The following is a 16,615-nucleotide window of genomic DNA, read 5'->3' as shown; positions in this document are numbered from 1 at the left end:
ATCGTACTCTATTTTTGAATGTCTGAAAAATTGCTGATACACATTTCTTTAAAAAATAAAATAAATAAAATCACGTTGATGCTGAAAACGTCAAACGAGACTGAGAACAACAACAGGGGGAGGGGTGAATTTAATTGCAAACAAAGAATTTCACATTTGCAAAGGATGCATCACAGGATTGCACAGGAGACAGCCAGGCTTCCTTATGGTGCTGCTTCATGACTCACAGCAGTTTTAATAAGGAGAAAGAAATCCTTAGATCAAACAACATCCTCTTCGTGTAATGATGCCGAGGGATCTTGTGCTGTGTACATAACAGGCATGACTGGGTCACAGGCCCTCTGGGTTCTTTTGTTCTGGCAATGTCTCACAGCCCCCACCTTGTGAAGGTTGCCATATCTCCGGCATGCCAAATTCAAGATTGCAAAGGGAGTTGAGAGTTGACACACCCTGCCAGAAGAACCAGTTGCTTTTCAGGCTTGTTGCCAGAGCTAGTCTAATGAAGTGAGATAGGGAGGGTGCCTCTTTGGAAACGAAGCAGAAATTTCGGGGAACTGTGCCCTGCTTCGCAGAAATGGTAGACAGTAAAAAAAGAAAAGAGAAAAGGATGTCATGAGCACCTGACTGGATCCAGGCATCCTGCAGACTGCCCCACATCCGGCCCCGTGCCCCCCACTCACCAAGCTCCTGGGTGCTAATGTGCATGCTCATCGAGCCCTTCACAGTCTGGGAGCGCCCTGCAGCCAGCCAGGCACCCTCAGCCCACTGTGGGCTTCCATTTTTAAGTAAAATGCGGACTCCATAATGTTCATATATGTAATGTTGTGCACAACGGTGGTGGTACAGGGCCATCTCCACAACATCAGAGGCATAAATGAATCCAACCCATAGATTCCACAGCAGACTGGCTTTTTCCAAGTCATGCAGATTCCACAAGCTTGGGGACCATTAAAACACACACACACACACACACTCTTTCTGGAATAATACACACATTTAGTCATATACAAGAGCCTTGTGTGGCGCAGAGTGGTAGGCGGCAGTATTGCAACCGAAACTCTCCCCACTACCTGAGTTCGATCCCAGCGGAAGCCAGGTCTTGGGTAGCCGGCTCAGGGCGACTCGGCCCTCCATCCTTCCGAGGTCAGTAAAATGAGTACCCAGCATGCTGGGGGAAAGGTAGTCACGACTGGGGAAGGCAATGGCAAACCACCCCGCTACAGTTTGCCATGAAAATGTCAGCGCAAATGGCGTCCCTCTAGGAGTCAGCAATGACCCGGTGCTTGCACGGAGGAACTTTTCCTTTCCTTAGTCATATACAAATATGAAAGCTGCTGGGAAATATGCTAACATGTATGCCGTTTTTTAAACACTACAACCACACCCAGAGAGAATGTTTTATGCACCTCTGATCTCTCTTCGGCCTCTGCTGTGTAGCGATCTTTTGCTTGTGTGTGTGCTCCTTGCGTGTGCTCTGCACATTGTATGATAATCTGGGGGATGGGAGATGAAAACGGTGACATGCCAGCGAACGTTCTGTGAACTGTGGCTGACTTTTGTGTATACTTTTCTGAAAGGGGGGGGGCGAATCTGTCAATATGTGGAGGATGGAGTGAAAGACTCCTGGCAATCGGTGAAACACAGATGGAATGGAGTAAACAAAATCCATACCCAAGTAGGGATGTACAAAAGTCACTTACCTTTTAGCGAAATTGATTCGAGGTGGGGGGGGGAGGTGCTCCATCCCTCCCCCCGAAATTCTGGCCGGGGGGGAGGTACTCCATCCCTCCCCCCCGAAATTCTGGCCGGCCGGCTCTGCTCCGCAGGGATTCTGCGGAGCCGCCAGCCGGCTCTGCCAGCGGCCAGACATCCGGCCACTGGCTAGCAGGGACGCAAATGGCGGCGGCCGTAGCAGCCGCCGTTTGCGTCCCTGCAATTAGCCATGATAGGCTATGTAAATGTTTATGTAGCCTATCACGGCTGATTTTAAAGAAAAAAAATGCGCATACGCAAATGGCGGCACCCATGGGCGTCGCCATTTGCGTTCCTTATTTTGGCACATCTTAGTCTACGTCAAGATTTACGTAGACTGAGATGGTGAAAATAAGGGGAATGGAACGCAAATAGTGTAGACGCTATGCTATTTGCGTTCCCCTTATTTTTGCCGTCTTAGTCTACGTAAATGTTTACGTAGACTAAGACGTGCCAAAATAAGGAATGCAAATGGCAGCGCCCATGGGTGCCGCCATTTGCGTATGCGCGTGTTTTTTTTTCTTTTAAATCAGCCGTGATAGGCTATGTAAACATACATAGCCTATCACGGTGTTTTTTTTAAGAATCTAGCCGTGATAGGCTACGCAAATCTTTACGTAGCCTATCACTTTTTTTGTTTTTTTGTTTTTTTAAGTGGAAATGGCGGGGGCGGCAGCTGGTCGGAAGACCGGCCACTGCAGCCACTGCTGCTGAACTGCCGCCGAACCGCTGCCGGAGTCGCCGCCGCCACCAGGAAGATCCACCCCAGGTAAGTCTCGTCCCGGGGGGGGCGGGCAGGGGGGCAGACCGTTCTGCCACTGATTTTGGGGGACCGAATGCGCTGGCATTCGGCCTCCCCGAGATTCGTGGCAAAATTCTCTGACATCCCTACAAGAAACCCTTCTCTCTCTTTGGCTTCCGTAAGGAGGGATTCCCATCAGAGCAACCCTGATGGCCTCTCTTCTGTCTTGCCTTTCTTGCTCTGGGGGTAGCCTACACTGAGGTTCACCTCCCCACACCCAGGGCTGGCCCTACCATTTTAGGCAGAGTGAGAGAGCCACCCCAGGCCGCAGATCCTGAGGGACAGGCAGCACTGATCAGATGCGGGAGAACAGAGCTGTATTAACTACCACTTAGCCTCCCTTGTGCTCCCCAAACTGCTTTACTGCCTCAAGTGTTGTGTGGGAGATCTTCCCATCAGCAGTGCTGGAGTAAGGTTCAGCGTTCAACTTCACTCTGGTTGGCTTCTGGATGTTGAATGGAGGAGGTGCCATTGTGTCCTTCACCTCAGGTAAGCAAGCTCGGTTGTTCCCCAGTACCCAACGGTGTGACAATCTCTTCACACTGCAGAGGTTATCAGCAGTCGCCTGGACCCCTCCAGATGTTTTGGACTACCACTCCAATGTTGGCCGGGGCTGCTGGAAGTTGCAGTCCAAAGCATCTGGAGGCCACCAGGTTGGGGAAGGCGGTACTAGATGGTCTACAAGAAAGTTAAGATTCCTCGGCCTTCTCCTCTCCCCTTCTGCAATTTGGAGATGATAATATGAAGCTACCTTACCCGGCTGCTGTCAGACTCAAAGAGATAATGTGCGTGGATTTAAAAACGACATGCTCTAAAAGTCCTAAATTTTGTAAATTCCAGGATGTGGCCATTGTCCACTTGTGTGATTCCGTACTTCATTCTTGCTGACATTTCTTAATATTCTTATGGATTGGATCAGGAGGTAACAATTCACATTTGGAATAGGGGTAATTTAAATTTATAGCAACACTATACCATTACGCTATATCATACAGCATGTAGCTGGGACTTGCCCATTTTTAACTCTGGTTTAAGTGTGCATGATCCTAATTTGGATTGGGACCACATCCCCCCCCCCCGACCTGGATGTAAAAGTCTCCACTGACTCCCCACAAGGGGGATTTGGGGGAAAAAAATGGTGAGGGGATAAGGTTTAGCCTACTCAGAGCCTGGTAGTCATGATCCAAATTGGGTCCATGCACGCGTACATGAGAGTAACCCCCCCAAAAAAAACACCCTGCCTTGAGTGCCATTTTGGATAGAAAGGGGGATGCATATCAAAGAAATAAACAATCCCCAGCTGCATGTTCTCTTATTAGTGTAATACGTAGTTTGATTCTCCATGTCAATAGTTAAATGAAAAGTGGGGGTTTGGAGGATTTAGCCTTATGTACCTCACATGTGGATGCATTTTGCTGTCCCCTGGACATCATAATCACCTTCTGGAGCAAACAAGCGAACAATCAAACCTAAACAAGCATAACACATGCATTAGCTTAAATATTTGGATTCCAAGTTTGCCTGCTGCATGAAGAAGAAGAAGAAGAAGAAGAAGAAGAAGAAGAAGAAGAAGAAGAAGAAGAAGAAGAAGAAGAAGAATTAATTCAGCTCAAATCTCTTATCTCGGTCAGTAAATCTTAATGAGGTTCCTCATGAAGGTGCTCCAAAGATTACCATATTTGAGCGACTACTATAAAATCCTTTGATATCTGCTGATGGTGCTGTAAAAAATCAGTTTGCATTATTTGCCATTAAATCTTCCTGGGGTGTAACCAGAATGCTATATTATGCTTGGAGGATCAACTAATAATTCCAAGTGAGGAGGGAAATAATTACAGCAGTTTGAAGAGGTACACGTAGCGCATCTTCATTACACAGGTAATTAAGAGTTGTGGAACAAAGGGATGTTTCATACCCCCTTAAGGCTCTCTAGGAGTGCATATAAGAGAGCTAACTATGGCTTTCCCCCCAAAACCGTCACTCCAGTCTGTCTCCTCGCTGCAACCGGTAAGTCCGATTTGATTCAGTTCATTTACAAAGACTAGATACGTCCTTCTCCAGTCTTATGAACCTAGGTTGGATTAGAGATGAGCAACAAAGGCCCTGAGAAGTTCAACTAGTCTTAGTGAAGCCCTCACCATTTTGCTCGAAGCAAAATCAGGCTTCGGGTTTCGGTTCTCCTGCAGGAACCCTGCAGGAGAAATGTGCGTTTCGCTTCCCTTGAAATGCCCTAATTTCATTTTAGGCAAAACTGCCTGACTCACTTTAGGAAAAATAAAACATCCTAAAACACCCTTCTCACACTTCCATCCAAATTACAGCTAAACGGGTCTCATTGGGTTCACTTGCTTCTAGCGTACTTAGAGTGTGCAGTACAATTATATGTAAATCCCATTGAGTTCAGTGAGGCTTACTCCCAGGTAGGGATGTACGGACTGTGTAAAATCTGCTCCGTCTGTGTTTCGTCGATTGTCAGGTGCCTTTTGTTCTGTCGTCTGCCCACAGATGGATGCAATTCTTTTTTTTCATGTGCAGAAAAATAGGCAAAGGATGACTGAAGTATTGACATATTAACATAAGTATTTACATAATTGTCCTTAGTATGTAATATTTAGTGTATTGTCCCCATTCCATTCAATGTTTCCTCAGCAGAAACTTACACATTTCCCTACAAATTTATATGCATAAATTTCAGGAAAGTGAAAAAAATCATCTGGAAGTCCACGGACTCCGCGTGGCCTGAGTGGGTCGCTCTGCAGAGGATTCCACAGGTGGGATTCTCAGAAATCTGAGCTCATTTTACTCTGTCTCGAATTTTTCCAGCATACCTACTGCCAGGTAGGAATGTACGAAGGTCACTTACCTTTTCGCAGCTTTGATTGGGAGGTGGGGGGGAGGCGCTCTGTCCCTCCCCCCAGAATCCTCCCTGGACAAGCTCTGCTCTGCAGCGGCTCTGTAGAGCCACCAGCCAGGGCTGTCTGCAGCCGGAGTTCTGGCCATGGCCAGCTGCTGTGGACACAAATGGTGGCCGCTGTAGCGGCCGCCATTTGCGTCCTGCCAGGCTGCCATGATAGGCTACGTAAGTATTTATGTAGCCTATCACGAAAAGAGCAGAGGCATAAACAGCATAGTGGCTACCGTTCATGCCCCTGCTCTTTGCCGTGATGGGCTGCGTAAATACTTACATAGCCTATTACGGCAGCCTGTCAGGACGCAAATGGAGGCCGCTATTGCGGCCGCCATTTGCATCCGCAGCAGCTGGCCGAGAGAACAGCTGCCACCACTGGAGCCACCGCTGGAGCCGCCGCCGCCAGAACATCCGCCCAGGTAAGCTTCGTCCTGGGCGGGATTCTGCAGGGTGGCGGGGGGTGGGAGGCCGTTCCGCCATGGGTTTCAGGGGGCCGAATGCCAGTGCATTCGGCCTCACTGAAATCTGTGGCGGAATTCTCCGCCATCCCTACTGCCAGGTAGGTGTGTATAGGCTGCAGTCCTATACACTTTAACCTAGAATTAACCCCCATTGAACTCACTGGGACTTACTTCTAAGTAGACATGCATGTGATTGTGTTATCGGCTTATACCACGATCTTTTACAGTATGATACTTAATCCAGACCAGCAGCAGAAATTGTATGTGGAATGGAGTTGGGATGAGCCTCGGGGCTGGATGGGAAATAGCTGCAGAATAGCTCAAACATAAGCAGAGGCAGCTGGATATGTCAGCATAATGGTGACTGTATTTAATGCTGTACCAAAAATTTCTCCCACTTTTTTTTTTTTCACCATTCTCATTCAATTTGAAAGAAAATAAATTGCTTTGGAAAAGAAATTCAGAGGATGATAATTTGGGGGGGTAATCATGGGTGGGGTTTGGGGTTCTTGGGCTTAACCAAGAAGATGGAAGAAGAGTGTGTGAGGGAAGGGATGTGCGAACTCATCCCCATCCTGGTTCTCTGGACTCCTGCCTAGGGATGTCAGAGAATTCCGCCACGGATCTCGGTGAGGCCGAATGCCAGTGCATTTGGCCCCCCGAAATCTGTGGCAGAATGAAGCCCCCCTGCCCCCCACCCCGCAAAAGGCATGCGAAATGGGACACCTACCTGCTGCCGCTCGCGCTGCTTTGCGAATGGTGGCCGTGGCCGCCATTCGCTTCTTCACTATAGCCGTGATAGGCTACGCAAATACTTATGTAGCCTATCACAGGCCAGCTAACGCAGGGACGCCATTTACATCCCTGTGGAAGCCGTGATAGGCTGCATAAGTATTTACGTAGCCTATCACAGCAAAAAAAAAAAAAAGGAATGCAAATGGCGGCGGCTATGGAGGCCACCATTTGCGTTCCCTTTTTTTTTTGGCCATGATAGGCCACATAAATATTTACGTTGGCTATTACAGCAAAAGAGAGGGGCACAAATGGCATAGTGGCCGCCATTTGCGCCCATCTCTTTTGCCGTAATAGGCTATGTAAATATTTACGTGGCCTATCATGGCCAAAAAAAAAAGGGAACACAAATGGTGGCCGCCGTAGCTGCCGCCATTTGCGTTCGCTGTTGTTGGGTTTTTTGCCATGATGGGCTACGTAAATATTTACGTAGCCTATCACGGCAAAATACAGGGATGCAAATGGCGGTGGCTACAGCAGCCGCCATTTGCATCCCTGTAGGCTGCCCAGCGGCCGGAAGTCTGACTGCGGGAGGCCCTGGCCGGTGGCTCTGCGGGATTGCTGCGGAGTGGAGCCGGCTGGAGACAATTTCGGGGTGAGGGACGGAGTGCCTCCCCCCACCATGAATGTCACCCTTCGAAAAGGTAAGTGACTTTCATACATCCCTACTCCTGCCCAGCCCCTGCCCCTACTCGCCTGTCCCCGGTCTGCTCTCGAGCGCCTCCCACTCTTGGCGAGCATATCCTCACACGTGAAATGTGCATTTTTGTGAAGGCACACATCAGTGCGTGTACAAAAATGTGGATTTTTTGTAAAATAGGCGTTTTTGTGCAGACACAAATATGTGCATTTGCAAAATGCGCATTCGCACGTGTGTGCACATTTGCGCATTTTTTGATTTACGTAGCCTATGATGGCTAAAGCAGGGACGCAAATGGTGTCCTCTATGCCATTTGCGTTCCCTTTTTATCCGTGATAGGCTACCTAAATATTTACGTAGCCTATCACGGATAAAACGAGAAGGCAAATGCCACCGCCGGAGCCGAAGCCGGAGCCAGGTAGGCTCCATTTTGTGAGGCTTTCGCCGGGTGGAGTGGCAGGGGGCTCCATTCTGCCATGGATTCCGGGGGGCCGAATTCACTGGAATTCGGCCCCCTTGGGATCCATGGCAGAATTCTCTAACATCCCTAGATTCGGTGAGCTCAAAAATACCAACCAAAGAAATCCAAAATGCTGCCTTAAGAAGAGTGGAAGCCTCAAGACCATTGATGCTGTTGCCACTTACAGAAGCGGCACAATAAACCAAAAACCCTTTTGGGGATGCGAGGTGGGGGGAGGCAAGCTGTGCTTCAAGCTCTGCTGTTAATGAGCACTATCTGTGAGAAACTGCTGGAGAATTTCTCCTCCCCTAGGAGAAATTCTGTGAACCCCCCCCCCCACAATTTCTCTGCCCACAAATAAGTGTGAGAATTTTGAGAGGCCATTTGCACACAGCTCAATATTATAGTAAGTAATTTGGAAGGATCTTGCTTCTCCTTATGACTCAACAAGTGAGACCACTTCAACAGACTAATTTACAAGCAATGTCATTTACGACTGGACATCTGGATTGCATTCCTAACAATGCATGTGTACTCACAAGTAAGCTGTACTGTGTTAAATGGAGTTTACTCCTGGGTAAGTGAGCACACGACTGCTGCTTAAGAGCACAGCACTATGCATGCCTACTCTCTGGGATTTCAGGGTGGAGTTTCCCAACCTGAAATCTTCCCATCTTCCCTGGGGATGCCAGGGATCAAAACTTGGATCTTTTGTACACACAGCAGGTGCTGGATCACTGAGCTATGGTCTCTCCAGCTTTTAGGGCCCCTTCAAAATTTCATCCTCACAACAACCCTTTGAGGTAGGTTAGGTTGAGAGAAGGTGACTTCTACATCCACTCTAAACATTGGCCATGCCATCTGGGGCTGATGGGAACTGGAGTCCAGGAACAGGTGGAGGACCACAGGCTTCTTATTCCTGCTCTACTGACCACACCTAGGGATGGTGGAGACATGTCTATGAATACGACCTGCAGGTTCTGCAGAGGACTGGCATTTTCCCAGATTAATGGACTGGTGGTTTGTGTGTGTGTGTGTGTGTGTTTACTGGGGGGGGGAGGATTTCTGCAAATCTGCACTTTTCCAGGTGTGCATTAGCACAAATAAGCATTTGCAAATAAGAACAAAATTCTCTTCACCCCCTAAAAAAAAATATATCCGATTCCGCCAATGAGAGGAAAACGGAATGAAAGATACCAGACAGAACAGATTGAGCAAAATCCATACAGCTTAACCACACCACATGAAGTCATACTTCTCCTTACAGCAGGGGTGGGGAACCTCTTTCAGTCCAAGGGCCAAATTCAACTTCAGAGAAGCTCTCGGGGGCCACCTTCTGGTAGTGGGCAGGGCGAATGGCAGAGCCAAAATGCCAAAATGCACACATCCAACAACAATGTATTTTAGCTTAAAGCTTTTACTGCTAATAACGAAGCCTAAGGTAGGAATGGTGGATTCATCACCATCCACACTGCCACCCGTCCACCTAATCCCTGCTGGTTCCCCACTGTCAAGGGCTCCTTGGAGGCCTCTCTCAGTCTAAGTGATGCTATCTAGCCATACATTCCAGGTTCCTAAACAATATTGTTCTTTACAGCATCGGACTTTCTTTTCACCACCAGACACATCCACAGCTGAGTGTCCTTTCGGCTTTGGCCCAGCCGCTTCACTCTTTCTGGTGCTACTTGGAAATTCCCTCTGCTTTTCCCCAGTAGTATATTGGACACCTTCCGACCTGAGGGGCTCATCTTCCGGCGTCATCTCTTTTAGCCTTGTGATACATTCCATGGGGTTTGTCAAGGGCTCCTTGGAGGCCTCTCTCAGTCTAATCCAGTAGCCAAGTCCAGACACAGACAAAGGGATTCCTTTCAAAGCTTTATTCCTCTTTTACAACTTAGCAACTCTACTGTTAGCAACTAGATATGAGCAGCAGAGTACCTATGCCCTAAGTTGGAACAGTTGGTCCCCATTTGAAAGGGAATTACTGGCAGACCCCTGAACTTAAGGACTAGGGAGAGTCCCTCCCCTTTTCCCTTGGATCCTCTGGGCGCAGCCGTTGTTTGCGCGCCAACCGGGCACTATGCCTCCTTTCTGTGCCCTCCATCTGGCGCCACTCTCTGCGTCGGCGTCGCGCGTCCACCAAGTCTGCTTCCCGTGCTCTGTCACTCCCTGGACTGCTATCTAAGCTAGGAATGCTGGTGGGAGGAATCTCCATCAGCTGTTGGCCCTGGGAAAGAGGAGCGCGCTCCTCTCCCAGGAGCAACTGCTCTTCCTCAGAATCAGAACTACTCTGGGATTCTATGGGCTCAGTGTCCACCCTGACACCCACGCTGCTGCACAGTCCATGGGTGCCCAGCAGCCAACGATGCCCTCACTGAGTTGCCATTTTCTTCACAAAAATGGTGGCTTGGGTTCCTCCATAAATGTAATGTTGCATAAATGGTGGCTGTACAGGGGCCAATTATGGAAAATTGCGGCATAAATGGACCTTTGACATCTTCAGTGTTGCGTAAATGGGCCCTTTATGGCCTCCATTTGCAAGACATTATATTTATGGAAGAACCTGAGCCGTCAGGGTTTTTTTTTCCACAAAATGGTGACTCGCTGAGGGAACGGGCGGTCCCTGGCTCAGCCAGCAGGTCTGGTGAGTATGGTGGCTCGGCATGCAGGGGGAAGGAGGCAGGGTGGGTAGGGTCTGCTGGACTCCACCTCCATCTCAGGCTCCCATGGCATCCCTAGCCTTAGGAGAGACATTTCCACTGTTTAGGATGTGTGTGTGTGTGTATGTGTGCAAATGCCGGGAAACCCCCAAACTATCATAGAATCAGAATAGTAAGATTGGAAGGGGCCTACAAGGCCATCGAGTCCAACCCCCTGCTCAGTGCAGGAATCCAAGTCAGAGCATCCCTGACAGATGGCTGTCCAGCCTTGTCTTGAATGCCTCCAGTATGGGAGAGCCCACCACCTCCCTAGGGAATGGGTTCCATTGTTGTATTGCTCTAACAGTCAGGACGTTTTTCCTGATGTTCAGCTGGAATCTGGCTTCCTGTCACTTGAGCCCATTATTCCAAGTCCTGCACTCTGGGATGAATAGGAAGAAATCCTGGCCTGCCTCTCTGGGACAACCTTTCAAGTCCTTGAAGAGCGCTATCCTATCTCCCCTCAGTCTTCTCTTCTCATGGCTAAACATGACCAGTTCTTTCAGTCTCTCAATCTGATCCTATGGAATCGCCCTATGCCACACCCCCTCCCCCTAGGCTACTCCCTATTTTACAGGCTAGGCCTCCTCAACAGCCTAATCCTGAGTTATTGGAATGATTTACCCCTGGGGTAGGCAACATTGTGCCCTCAGGTACCAATGCTTCCCTGGACACATTCCTTGATGCCCACCAAGGTACCCTACCCCCCACACACTTTTTAAATAATAAAAATAACACATCAATCTCATTGGTGCTGAACGGTGTGGATTCAAAGGCGTTGTTTAATGTGTTGGGCTTCAGACCACACTTCTAGGGATGTATGGATTGTGTAAAATCTGATCTGTCTGCCTTTCGTGGATTGTCAGGTGGCTTTTGTTCTGTCGTCTGCCCACAGACAGATGCGATTTTTTTTTTCTATCATGTGGGGAAAACAGCAAATAGTTATGTAAATATTTACGTTAAGTATTTACATAATTTACCTTAGTATGTAACAATACATTTAGCATACTGTTCCCCATTCCGTTCAACGTTCCCTCAGCAGACAGTTCCATATTTTTCTATGAATTTATATGTGTAAATGTCGGGAAAGTAGGGGGAAAAAATCATCCGAAAGTCCACGGACTCTGTGTGGCTCGGGGGGGGGGGGTGTCTCTATGCAGCAGGTCAGATTTTCAGACATCCAAGCTCATTTTAGTCTGTCTTGAATTTCTCCAGCATCCCTACCCACCTCTGCCTTGTAACTAGGTATGTTTGGCAAGTTACTTGTCCTTTGTGACTAGCCACTTATCCAATGGCGGGTGCTTCGTGGTGGTGCCCATGGCAATTTCTGAAAGTGCCAAATGTCCCCACCAGCTTGAAAAGGTTCCCTAGCCCTGATTTACTGTCTTTTTCTGTCCCTCAACTACAAAACTGATGGAGGGAAGCTTGTACAAATGGGCAAAGGAGAATGCCAGGATACAAATCCAGCCCTGCCACAGCCGTTGCCTACTGAATAAAGTTAAGAGTTCCAGTAACACCACCCACCTTGGGCTCTGGCCATGCCCACTCCTGGAAGATGGACCCAGGAAAAAGGTTCCCCACCCCATGTTTAGTATGATGGATGGTTGAACTGCCTTCAGCCTAAGCAATTGAACATAGAAAGCTGAGACACAGCAACCATTCCTCTGTATGGGTGTGTGTGGAGGGGTCATCTCTGAAGCAAGTAGGGTCACCATCAGGATGGGAGGGTGCTGTTGCACTCATGCCCTGCTTGTGGGTTCCTGGTCAACAGCTGGTTGGCCACTGTGTGAACAGAATGCTGGACTAGATGGACCCTTGGTCTGGTCCAGTAGGGCTCTTCTGATGTTCTGATGACTTTTGTCATTAAGGATCCCTCTGACCCTGCTCTGTGTAGCTCAGACATTTCATCCATAGCTACATCCTGTTTCTTGATCACACTAGAGTGTGACCAAACACCAAGAACATTCCTTTTTTATATCCATATTGGATATATATCTATAATGCTATGGCCACTTTTTAATGGGAAAAAAGGACTCAGTACGTGCTGTTGTTGGTGCTGTTGTTTTTTTTAATAAGTACACGGGGGGAATGAAGATGAATTAATTGTGTTGACTTTCTCTTCTGTCATTTCAGACACGCCTCCCATTCCCAAAAGATGACTTTCTACAGGCAAACAAGCTGTTATCAGCCGTGCTATCAGCCGTGCTACCAACCATCCTATCAACCATCCTATCAACCTTGTTACCCGCAATATGTGTACGGACAAGGTGCTGGCTACTCCGGGGGGGTGAGCTGCTATGAACCCTACAGGAGTTATGGTGGCTATGGATACAGTTCTCGCAGCTACGGTTCTGGTTCTGGTTACGGTTACGGTTCTGGTTACGGTCCGTCTTGCATCCCACCATGCAGTTATGGTTACCGCTACAGCCGCAGAGGAAGCTGTTACGAGCCCTGTGGCTACAGGATGGGGTATGGTGCTAGATTAAACTCCCCATCGAGAAGACCTATTGGGGGAGGTTTGTAAGCCCTGCTGGGGCCCAGCTGGGACCTTTTAAGCCCAGCTGGGACCTCTGTGGGATCGAAGATGGAGCAGCAAACCCATGGCCAATATGGCCGACCCATTGTTTCAGAAAGGCTGAGGACCAGCAGGCCTCCCTGGATTTCATGAGAGGATAAAGCACTCAGCCCTTCTGAAATATTGAGCCAGGACTGGCTTGGCACTTGTGAAGTATACAACACATGGGTCTTCTTTTTCTCCCAGTGGCCAATGGCCATTACATCTTTTCAAGACTTTCCATAAAACATAGATTTGCCTTTCTGACTTCACATTCTGCCTGAAAAGGGGTGTGGAGGGAGGGGAGGAGAAGAAATACAGGACTTCTGTCCTCTACTTCAATAGAATCTAGCTGGAAATACATGAACACTTCTCCGATTGTAACATTATTCTGTGTTATGCAATAAAATGTATACTTAGCATCAAATTGCCCTCTGTATCGTTTCATTTTACTTTCTCAAATATTCTCTATCTTTAGTTTTCCGTTGTGAATGGGGAATAGGGATCCTAGAAGTAGAGATGTTCAGATTTTGTACAATCCATTCCATTTGCATTTCATGGATTGTCAGGTGCCTTTTTTGCCACCATCCACTCATTGATTGCACCCCCCCAATTTCCTGAATTTGTGCAAATTCAGTTTTTTTTTTTTGCAAATCTGAACTTGCAAGAATGTGCAAAACTTGCAAGAATGTGCAAAATGGAACCAATTACCTAGGGAGGTCGTGGGCTCTCCCACACTGGAGGCGTCGTTCAAGACGAGGCTTGCACAAAGCCACAAAGTCCCCCAAATATGCATTTTCATGCTTTAGCCTATGGGAGAAATGTGCAGTCTTGGCCAGTGTATTATTATTATTATTATTATTATTATTATTATTATTATTTCTTTCTATGGCTGTGGAATTCATGGGTCAGATTCATAGACCTTTGAAGTCATTTGCTTCCATTGAGGATTTCTCCAACATCCCTACCTGGAATTTTTGTTTGTGTGTTTGTTTGTTTGTTTGTTTAAGGAGTGGAGGGGATCAGGATGTGTCTATTCACTTTTAAGGGTCATTTTGTTTTTACATCTGCATATATAGTGAACTTATACGTGGGACGTATGACAAAATATTGGAGTCTGGGGTGGTCCTTTTCAGGTTTTATTTCTGTATTACATTTCTGTATCACTCAGTAACTAAAGCCAGTCAGCTAGATGGTCCCTCCTCTAGGACATTCCATTGTCCCCTCTGCCCACCGTGCTCAACAGTCAAGCACACCAGGTCATGGCCATTACTTCATGCTTAGTCCTCATTGGGTTGTTCTGGGGTTCCTCCCTCTTAGGCTTAGCCCCTTAAGATTTGTTATACTTTTGAGAACCTTGGGATTTTTCCTAGCTTGCTTGTACATGTATGGTACTACTTTGGCTTCACACGGATCCAGTTTCAGACAATGAGTTCAGTCTTCGTATGTAAAATATACCACCACATTCAATATATACTCTTGATTTATTTATTTATTTTAAAGTGGAAACTCTGAGATCTAGTAATCGAACAAAGCAAAAACAGAGAGCAAATGACAGAAAGATGGGCTTCAACTATGGGGAAAAATCCTTTAATGGTTAAGCATACCCATATTATTCACTTCAGAGTAGAAAGGGCTGTACCACTCCCCTGTCAATCAATAACCCTTGATTGCAACAGTAATGTATTTTTCCCTGACCAGTGCTAGGGGAGGAAAGACTCAGCTCCCAAGGACAAACTAGGAGTTGATCTCTAGTCTTCTCTGCCTTCCTGCTTCCAGGGTTCAAGGTGAAGAGCAATGATTTAAAACATCCATTACTCTGTTGGAACAGAACCACTGATGCCAGTCTCTGATTCAGAATGAGAGGACTTCCTCTGTTGCATTCTGTTACCATTTCTCTGCTTCTCCCTGTGTTCTAATCCTCCTGAATCGGTCCTGGCTTAATGTGGATAAGTTCTAAAATTAGTTCCAGAATTGAAGGAACTTCCAGTTCCTTCAGTTCATGTGCATCTTTCCCCACCCACGCTAGGGATGGGAGAGAATTTCTCCCCGAAACTTCGGGGGGCCGAGCGCCAATGCATTCGGTCCTCCGAAGGTTGTTCGGGGAGAACTTCTCCGCCTCCCCGCCCCCCCCAGGATGGGACTTACCTTTCACGGATGTCCCTCCTGGCAGCAGGTCCCGGCGGCGGTTCGGCAGGTCTTCGTCAGGGGCGGGGGCAGCAGCCGGTCTTTCGACTGGCTCCCACCGCCGCCATTACAAGCAAAGTAAAAAAAACAAAACACCCCTGTGATAGGCTACGTAATGATTAACGTAGCGTATCACGGCTAGATTTGCAAAGTCAGCCGTGATAGGCTACGTTAATCGTCACATAGCCTATTACGGGTGACCTTAAAAAAAAAAAAAGCGCGTACGGCTAATGGCGGCCCCCATAGGGAGCCGCCATTCGCGTTCCTTATTTGGTCCTTGTAGTCTACGTAAAGATTTACGTAGACTACGGCGAAAATAAGGACAATGCAAATAGTGTTGCCCTTATTTTCGCCGTAGTCTACATAAATCTTTACGTAGACTACAGGGTCCAAATAAGGAACGCGAATGGCAGCTCCCTATGGGGGCCGCCATTTGCGTATGCGCTTTTTTTTTTCAAAGTCACCCGTGATAGGCTACGTGACGATTAACGTAGCCTATCATGGCTGACTTTGCAGATCTAGCCGTGCTCGTGATAGGCTACGTTAATCGTTACATAGCCTATCACAGGGGCGTTTTTTTGTTTGTTTGTTTTTCTTTTGAAGTTCGCGGCCGGGGAGACGGGGCGCTTCTCCCCGGCCTGAATTTCAGCCGGGAGAGGCGGGAAGCCTCCCCCCCCCGGCCTGAACTTTGGGGGGAGCAGCGAAGCGCCTCCCCCCCACCGCGAAGCAAGCTGCAAGACCAGGTAAGTGACTTTCGTGCACCCCTACACCCACCCAATTTCACAGGGGAACTCTAGCATAAAATGGCTTAATTGCAACTTATAAAAAAAAAGCTCAATTTTATTTATTTGGCCCTGAATAGAGACGATGGTTTCCTATCCCAGTACAGGTGTGAATTTGCTTAGCAATGTTAAGATAACTGGATTCTCGCCATTTACTACTTCTGGGAAGGGCCATATTGCATATAGGTTGGTCATAAATGAAAGTGAGAGAAATCAGCATTGATCTGATCCTTCCCTAACTGTGGGTGAAATTTATGAAATGTAGATTTCCTGGAGCTAAAGAGCGTGTTTAGGGTGGTGGTGGCCAGGATGGGCAAACCCCCCAGAAAACTTGAAAAGTCTGATCATGGATAGATTCAACAATGCATTATGTGACATTATTAAATATTAGTATGAAATTAAAGTGGACTGACTTAAGTCTGATTGATTTAATTGTGTCTACTCTAAGCATGACTAACTCTGGATCCAACTGTATATAATTTCATATTAGTATATGAGCTTTGAACCAAATAAAATGATTAAGGGCGCAATCCTATGGGGATAGGCAGCTGCTTCTGAACTCAGAGGTGACTGGCTAT

At 47.5% G+C, this 16,615-nt stretch overlaps 1 protein-coding gene across 1 annotated transcript in view; it reads right to left on the bottom strand.

The window, feature by feature from the left end:
• The window catches only part of LOC146334593 (uncharacterized), a 40,293-nt gene extending 27,374 nt beyond the window's left edge, over positions 1-12,919 (bottom strand). The window contains exon 1 of the mRNA XM_084823617.1: positions 12,760-12,919. Within this exon, the coding sequence (XP_084679743.1) occupies positions 12,760-12,919 (160 nt within the window). The remainder of the gene's footprint in view (positions 1-12,759) is intronic.
• Positions 12,920-16,615: the final 3,696 nt, after the last annotated feature.

Source organism: Heloderma suspectum, chromosome 17, assembly GCF_057233095.1.
Source record: "Heloderma suspectum isolate Gila_16-S chromosome 17, 16-S_ref, whole genome shotgun sequence".
In the NCBI taxonomy this organism is placed as follows: Eukaryota; Metazoa; Chordata; class Lepidosauria; order Squamata; family Helodermatidae; genus Heloderma; species Heloderma suspectum.
The sequence above is the reverse complement of the archived record's forward strand: the minus strand, read 5'-3'. Positions and strand labels throughout refer to the sequence as shown.